This window comes from Artemia franciscana, chromosome 7 (genome assembly GCF_032884065.1).
Source record: "Artemia franciscana chromosome 7, ASM3288406v1, whole genome shotgun sequence".
Taxonomy (NCBI): Eukaryota; Metazoa; Arthropoda; class Branchiopoda; order Anostraca; family Artemiidae; genus Artemia; species Artemia franciscana.
The window spans coordinates 21,895,062-21,904,050 of NC_088869.1; the positions used below are offsets into that span (position 1 = coordinate 21,895,062).

Sequence of the window (8,989 nt, forward strand, 5' to 3'; positions counted from 1 at the left end):
TGTAGTTTCGATTCCTATTGCGCTAATTTTAAAGTGCGGATAGAACCGTTCTTTGCAGTTTCTGATTTTGTTCCTCTCTAAGGTTCAAGCTCCATGGACTGGGTTGTCGGCTTTGGTGGAATCAACTCCAGAATAGTATTTTGATTGTGATCGACTTTAACTTAGACCCATCATTTGTCACGCTCAGAAAGATTGGTCTTCTTGTTTTTTTTTTTTTTTTTTTTTTTTTTTTTTTTTTTTTTTTTTTTTTTTTTTTTTTTCTTTATTGGAATCAACTCCAGAATAGCATTTTGATTGTGATCGACTTTAACTTAGACCCATCATTTGTCACGCTCAGAAAGATTGGTCTTCTTGTTTTTTTGTTTTTTTTTTGGAATCAACTCCAGAATAGCATTTTGATTGTGATCGACTTTAACTTAGACCCATCATTTGTCACGCTCAGAAAGATTGGTCTTCTTGTTTTTTTTTTTTTTTTTTTTTTTTTTTTTTGTTTGTTTTTTGTTTTTTTTTTAACACAATTATATGTTCAATGATTATGCGTTCAATAATTCGATGTCTATCTATGTATAGATATCAATATTGCTAGTTGTATGCTAGAATACTAGTTATATGTCATCCTTGTTTATCTGCGTTTTTTCCGTCTTCTAGGAATACCTAACTGTTAAGAAAGGAGAAAACATTAGTGGATCATTTGAGATGCAACCGAATGATCGCAATCGGCGGGATCTGGATTTCAAGATTCAGGTGGATTTTGAAGTAAGTATTGTTTGTTGCACTTTTTGGGGGAGGTGAGGGGGGGCTCATCTATTCTAAAACTAATTTTGCAATTTAGATGTCCTAAGAAGTAAATATTCTATAAACAGTCAAATACTCTATAAACAGTCACCATGTCCCACCCTATTGAAAATGCTTGTTAGTTCATTTCCTTTAAGTTTTTCATTAGTAATGATAATATAAAGGTGAACTTATTACTAACTCAATTTAACGCTGATAATTCTTGTATTTTTTGCTATTTGCTATTTATATTTTGTGCCCAGAGCGTTGGGACTTGATTTGGTAATTTTTTGGGAACGAGTTTTAAAATTAGTAATTCCTTGAGTGTATCTTTATCTATTGGTCACACTGGTAGATGAACATTAACTTGACATAAGTGGAGGGGGGGTACTGTATTGTCTAGTTCATATACACCTTACACAATTTTTAATTATTGTTCTTATTTATTAATTTTTGCTACCACATTATTTTGATATTGGCTCTTACTTTTCGCGTTCAGATATTTGGTTAAAAGTATTTCCTTTGAGAAGCTTAAAAACTACAAATTTCACTTTACTGCAAAGCTATAAACATGTTGTTTGTTTTGGTTTAAGCGATATTCTATATCCTCATTTGCTAACATTTTTCTCGATTTCTAAAATATTTTGAGTTGTTTATCAAAGCTAATGTGGAGCCTGAAATATATCGACTTATTCTACTTATTTAGTTTTTTTTGCGGTTGGAGGACTATCCTGTATGCAGTTGTGCATAGGTCAAATAGCATTTATCTGATACTGTGGATTTTGCGTTACCCAAATTGTTAATAGAATATAGTGCTCGTATGCTTTTACTTTTTGCAATTTGTACTTTTGTACTTTTTGCCATGAACAATAAGATTAACTAACGCGCAATATGGGGCTGGACAAAATTATAATGCACAAGGAAATATGCGGCCAATCAGTCCAGAAGACAAACTTATTAAACATTTCGAAAGTTGTTGTTTTTTTTTTTTTTTTTTTTTTTTTTTTTTTTTTTTTTTTTTTTTTTTTTTTTTTTTTTAGAATAGATATGTCAAAATTTGGTAAGATATCATAGGGATTACAGAAGGGTCGGATAGCAGAAAAAGAACCGAGAGGGAGGTTGATTGCCTTCCAGTAGCTTTCAGCCTTTAAAAAGGACAAAAGAACTTTTAATCTTCAGTCGAATGGTCCCCCTCTCAAGTTTTTATAGTAGCCCTTTCCGTTTGATGTGGGTGGGGAAAAAAGATTTGGTGCTTTTCTGGCCCTTTTTGGGCTGCATTTTTTTTTTCTATATCGGGTCCCCTCATCCCAAAGTTTCATGTAGTAATTTCAGGCCAATCAGAAAAATTGGCGCTTTCGAATCACTTTCAAAGGAACCAATCCTTTGAATAACTGTCTGTACATTAGTCCCCTTAGTCCAAGGACTTACGGCTGTAAGTTTTGAAGATCATAAACATTGAGACAATTGAAATAGAGACAAAAGAACTAATTGTAATGGTAATACAGTGACCAACTAATGCGAATTTAAACCAATTCAAGTAATGGCCAGGAAGAGTTTGCGAAAAATTGTTTAATTCTCTGCCAAAAGAGGATTTTACAAATCTAGTGCTTTATTTTAATCTTACTTTACTTTAATCAACTTTAATCGATACTTTACTTTTATCGATCATGTCGGCTTTCCTTTTTTATTTTAGTTTATACTTAGTTTATTTTTATTTTTTAGTTTAGTTGCTGTTGTTTTATATAATTATTATTTTGCAGATAAAGGCTTCCAGACGTGAAGCTGAAACATTCGGGCTTTTATTAGTAAATATTAACTTTGTTTCACTGTCTAAATTGAAGATTTTCCCCCTTGTTATACAGTTGGATATTGTAAATGGCTAATATGATCTTTGTTATCCCTTGAAATATACATAACCAAGATTTTTAGCTATATTGCACTTGGGTTCTTTGCTTAGTCTCTTTGCTTGGCCGTACGCAGGATTTTTTTTTTTGGGGGGGGGGTACAAAAAACCTTAAAAAACGCATCAAAATGTGTATATTCTTTTTTGTTACGCTTTTACGAGTCGGACAAATTTTTCGAGGGGGGGTTCAAACCTCCTATCCCTTCCTCCTGGATGCGGCGGCCTTGTCTCTTTGATATTGATTAGTTGGGTAATTCAGTTTATCAGAAGATTATTTTCTTTTCTTCCTTCCGAGTTTATTGGCGATAATAAACGACTTGGCTGATCAGTTTAAGTATGTATTGTGAAGAAATTTGTTCATTTCTGATAGAAGAAAAAACATTGATTTATTTATTTTCTTATAATGTCTTCTTTTTACAGGGTGAGCTTGGATCTGTTCACGAAAAGAATGACTACAAAATGCGTTAAGTATATAAATATACTTATTGAGAAGACAAAAAAGAAGAATTTTAATTGAAATTTTGTCGCTTGCTTTAATTGCCTATGTTGCAAATAAAGTAACTTTTGTATGATTTCTAATCATTGAGCCCCAGGGCGTTTTATTTTTGTTTTCTTTTCTTATTTCAGTACAGGGTTGTTTTTTAGAAAGAGGCAAGTTTAAAGAGAAGAAAAAAAATGTTACGGATTTCTTTTAGTCGTTATCTGTTGTGCTGAAAGGTAATACGAGGTTTTGTCAAAGAATGAAGTAATTGTAATTATTGTGTAATTGGAAAGGAATGATTTGGTTTGATATCGTGAAAAAAAATATGACCTAAAACCCAAGATTAAGGTCCCAAAAAATTTGTAAAAAATTCTAGAAAATAAAAATTCTAGATTGTTTGCATACGATTTTTAAGGAATTTATTAAGTCAATTGAGTCGTATTGGGAAGTTTGGAACCTAAAACCCAAGTTTTAGGTAAAAAAAAAAAATCTAGAAAATACAAATTCTAGATTGTTTGCACACAATTTATCAAAGGCTAGTATTAGGATGACCAACCATTATCAGATATGATGATGGTTTTTATAACTTGGCCAAGTGACACAATTGTAAATAAGTTTTTATATGTATATTTAGACATCCATTACGATCTCTTCTTGCCGACGGTTACTAGTATTGCTATCTACGTAGTTCCATTAAAAAAGAGGGTCGTCAGCCCTCCCAAATGGCTGTTGTATCGCTTGACCTGCACCAAGACATTCTTCCCTTGTATTGGGGCCCTTACTTCGATTTGATGACGTCTTGATTTTCAACCCTTGTTTGGACTTTAGCCCTCTGGTGACGAAATCTTGGAAGATCAATTTCGCCTCTCTCTGCTCCCAAGATATTGTCCATTCAAGATACCCAAGTTTCTATCCAAGAATAATATAAGTAACATAAAAAGAAGACAATAAAAGCAAAACAAAGGGTTAGACTTGGTAGTAGTTATAGGCTCCTTTGGCAAAGTTTAATGTTAAACAATTACTAAATTAAATAATTTAGATTGTAAATTTTCTAAAATAATCTAATTAAGACTAAATAATATTGATATAATCCAAAATTAAAAAATTAATCTAATCTTACGTTAATTATCACTTAAATTGAACAATCTAGAGAAAATAATAAAACAATTATTAAAAAATCTAATGTGAAACAATTACTAAAGATTCAAGGATGAATTCCACCCTCCTATGGTTTTCAACTTCAGTGCTAACAATAGTTTGCTTCTTTGATGAAAGCTTATGGTGCGAAATTTGATTGTATGCTGCTATGGAAAGGGGGTGCTTTTTTTCAAAGCTCTAATTAATAAAGGGGTTATAATTATTTGCCTATTTATATTCCGCTCCTCAGAAATGCAACCTACGTCAATATCTTCTCCTTGGGGGTGAAAATTGGGTATTGCTCCGCGTTTAACGGCGTCTTTTTGTAGGTTTGCCAATTAATTAAAGAATTTTCATTGACTATGCATACATCAGTAGATTACGAAAACAATAGCTTTTTGGTTACGTACATAGCCTTGGGCATTTAGCTCGTTCTAAAGGCCTATTAGAAAATTGGAAAAAAAGTAAATCCTTGTGCTTTCTTTAAGTTAAGGTTTTCATGCATACCTCAAGAATGACCTACTAGAGCATATCTATGTACTGGTATAGCTAATGAAAGCTATATTTTTCTCTCCATTTATTGGTTCATGGCCGGTCAGTAAAAGCTCTATTTGACAAATAAAAAAAAAGACTTGAACTGAACATAAGCCAGAAAACCCATTCCGAATTTTCACACTTGATAAGGTTTGGTTGGGTAAATTCACTACATCTTTGAAACCCTCTGTGGTGTTAATGAGGGGTAGGGGTGTTTTAAAATCTAGAGGGGTTTATATTATTTTTTTTTTCAAAGAAAAGTCATTTGTCGTTGAAAAGCCAGAAAGAATACTACTTTCAATGGCAATGCCAAAAAAAGAGTTTTTAAGAATCTAGGGGGCTATGTACCCCCAGGGACACCCCTCCCTCCCACAATTGGTATCACTGGAACAATTCAGTCGTAGGACTTATGTATAGTAATGCGTTTATTTTTTCCTCGCAAATCTTGTATTAAAGCAATGAAGTACTTCAACAGTCCCTTGTGTCCGTGGTCTTACAATTTGTAAAAGTTCGTTCATTTCTTTCTGTCAAATTAGGTTAACTTGCTGACACAGTTCGCACAACCTCTTCAAATCAAAATACGTTCAAAGCGTACTTTTCATGATAATGATTTTTTTACGTACTCAGGTCTTGCCGTTTATACATAATTAAAGAGAAAAAATTCGCACGCTAATTTGCATATCATGGCCCTTAGCATCGGAACGGACCACATTTTTGACACATTATCTATTATATTGTTTAGAAACCCTACCATGTCTCGTGCATCGCTCATAGCTAAATCATCAGAAAACCTCGGGGAAAATACCGATCTGAGGTTTTGGTGGTTCGGTTTTTCGGTGAATGAAAAAAAATGCCTTGCTTGAACACAAAGAGCAACTGCCATTGGTAGAGATTTTATATATAAAATGCCATTACTTACTGGTAAAGTATACGGCAGCTGTTTACTTTCAAGTGAAAGTAAAGAATAACCAATTGAAATAGTCGTGGATGTTAACCTCCCCCTCTTTACGCTAATATCAAACTAGTGCTCTTTTCGAATTATTAAATTTAAAAAGATTAAATTATTGAATGGTTGGAAAGAAACCAATTTAACTTCTTGCAACTTTTTTTTGCCTGTGGAGTTAGCTTAAGGAGCAATTTTCTTCTGTTCGTTTTTTCCTTTATACAGCTAGGGTGCACCAGTTCACGAACTGACTGACAAAAATTTTAGGATTTGCGAGAGCGCGACTACTGTCGAGTACAAAGATTTTTTAAAATATAAATATAAGGGAGCCCAAAGGGCCGTAAAGCGGTCTACCGGAGCTGATAAACGGATGTTTATTGAGACAAAGCCACCTGGAGCAGAGGCAGTCGCCAGAAAGGGCGACAGTCTATCGTACCACAAAGGAAATAACTGAAGATTTCCGAAAACCTGCTCCTGGGATTGAAAGTAATGCTGGCCAACTTCTTATAAAAAAGGAAGACATTGATAAGAGATGGAAAGAATACTTCAATGAGGTACTAAACTTTCCGCCATCTACAGACCCTGTATGCCCTCTGGCTGTGCTACCGTTCCTCCAACTTGGCAATAGCAAAGCTACAGAGGTGTTGACAGCTTACAGCCTGAACCCTTGAAGTATAGAGCTGAAGCCGAGCCCCTTCACAAGGCTCTTTCTCAGATATGGGAAACTGAGAATATTCCCAACGATTGGAAGAAAGGGGTTACTGTCAAGTTCTTTAATAAAGGAAGAACAGCTGACTGCAACAACTAGCGATGCATCACTGCAGTCTGTAGGGAGTAAAATTTTGTGTCAAGTACTACTGATCCGCATTCAGTCAATGCAATGCTAAGAGATGAGCAACGTTGGTTTCCATCGCGCGCTGATTTGATATTCAGTTTGAGGGTACTTAAAGAAAAAGCAAACGGGTGGCAGATTGAGATTAATATTGCCTTCATTGACATTTCATTGATCTACTTTCCCCCTTGACTCCAAAGGTGCAACTTAAAAATGTGGATAGTTTCCGTAAGTTCGAGCTCAGAGGATGTATACGTGTCAATCAGATGCCTCTTGCGAAATATTAATAACTAGCTGTTGGGGTGGCGCTTCGCGCCACCCCAACACCTAGTTGGTGGGGGCGCTTCGCGCCCCCCCCAAGCTCCGGCGCGTAAGTCGTAACGCGCCATTGTAGTTGTGTCCCTGTGTCCCTCCTGTGAATATATATATACATATATATATATATATATATATATATATATATATATATATATATATATATATATATATATATATATATATATATATATTTCAACTACGCAAAACTTGCGAATATACAACATTCTTGGCTGTCCCATTGTCTGTGCATATAAATAGATTGTCAGGTTTACCGATCGCGGTCGTCATTTATATTCCCTGTGTCCCGGTCGTCATTTGTGTTCCGGTGTCCCGGTCTGTAATTTCTCTTTGTGTGTCCCGGTCGTCATTTATATTCCCTGTGTCCCAGTCGTCATTTGTGTCCCGGTGCTTTGTTGATGGTGATTGCTAATCGAACATTCCTTGTGTCCCAGTCGCTTTCTCTTTGAGTGTCCCGGTCGTCATTTATATTCCCTATGTCCCGGTGTCCCGGTCGTCATTTGTGTCCCTATGTCCCGGTCTGTAATTTCGTCAGTTGACAAACATGACGTCAGTCGACACACAAACATGACGTCAGTAGACAGACAAACAACTTATTTTTATATACTAGCTGTTGGGGTGGCGCTTCGCGCCACCCCAACACCTAGTTGGTGGGTGCGCTTATGTTGGGTGTTACCTCTGAATTATTTGTCTATATTATTTTTTCTATTGTTTGGTAAATGACGACTTATACTTATTGACGACATGACTGCCTGTCCATGGATTATTCTTTATGGTTGATTGTGTGTGGCTATGCTGTTTGACCTATGTGATTGTATGGATGAGTAGGGTTAAGGCCTCATTCAAGTGCTGGTCTATATTAATCACTAATTTAGGAAAACAGTCTTCCTTTTCTCCTTCTGTCTCTTTTTTTTGGTGTGTGGGTGTGTGTTTGTGCTGTTGCATTGGTGATTTCTCTTTTCATGATATATATCTATATATATAAAAATAAGTTGTCTGTCTGTGGATCAGATGACGTCATGTTTCTGTGTTGACTGACGTCATGTCCGAAGATATACTCCATCGAAAACAGTTAGAGACGTCAGATATGACTTTTGATTTTACATCAGAAATTTATAACTACACTTTAGTTGTTATAGAAGATTTGTGCGTACGTATGGCAAACAAACCTCTTCAGGATTTGGGAATGCCTTCACCTAACCGTATCGCTGCTGTTTCGACATGTGTAGAATTGGATGGTAAACAAAGTTACAGTACGAGTGATCTATTGTCATATGTACAAACTAACATTTCCAAGTTAACGTCGGAACAAAAAGACATTTATGATACGATAATGCATTGTGTCGATAACAACGTTGGAGAAATTTTCTTTTTGGATGCGCCAGGAGGTACTGGTAAAAACGTTTGTCATAAAACTGATTCTGGCATCAATTCGATCAAAAAATGATATAGCGTTGGCAATTGCGTCGTCCGGAATAGCCGCAACATTGCTGCCTGGTGGAAGAACTGCTCATTCCGCTTTGAAATTGCCTCTGAACTTGCATTCTACAGAAACTCCCACGTGCAATATTTCCAAATCATCTGGGATGGGTGAAGTATTGCAGCAATGCAAACTTATTATTTGGGATGAGTGCACAATGGCACACAAAAAATCGCTCGAGGCTCTGGATCAATGCTTGAAAGATTTGCGAGGGAAGTCGAAACCCTTTGGCAGCACATTAATGTTGCTTGCGGGAGATTTCAGGTAAACATTACCTATAATACCTAAATCAACTCCTGCAGACGAAATGAATGCTTGCCTGAAAAATTCTAATTTATGGGCACACGTAAAAACATTAAAATTAACTACAAATATGCGTGTCCGATTGCAAAACGATGACTCTGGTCAAACATTTTCAGATCAATTGCTGGCAATGGGAAACGGAAAGCTCCCAGTAGACTCAATTTCAGGACGTATACAACTACCTGCTGATTTCTGTAATTTAGTGACGTCCAAAAATGAATTGATTGAAAAAGTATTTCCGAATATTCTAAAAAATTTATAAAAAT

At 35.5% G+C, this 8,989-nt stretch overlaps 1 protein-coding gene across 2 annotated transcripts in view; it reads left to right on the forward strand.

Moving 5' to 3' along the window:
• The window catches only part of LOC136028987 (protein arginine N-methyltransferase 1-like), a 50,173-nt gene extending 46,917 nt beyond the window's left edge, over nucleotides 1–3,256 (forward strand). For both annotated transcript variants that reach the window (XM_065706985.1, XM_065706986.1), the window contains exons 8-9: nucleotides 649–756; nucleotides 3,098–3,256. In XM_065706985.1, coding sequence (XP_065563057.1) covers nucleotides 649–756; nucleotides 3,098–3,145 — 156 coding nt within the window. In that variant the 3' untranslated portion in view covers nucleotides 3,146–3,256. The remainder of the gene's footprint in view (nucleotides 1–648; nucleotides 757–3,097) is intronic.
• Nucleotides 3,257–8,989: the final 5,733 nt, after the last annotated feature.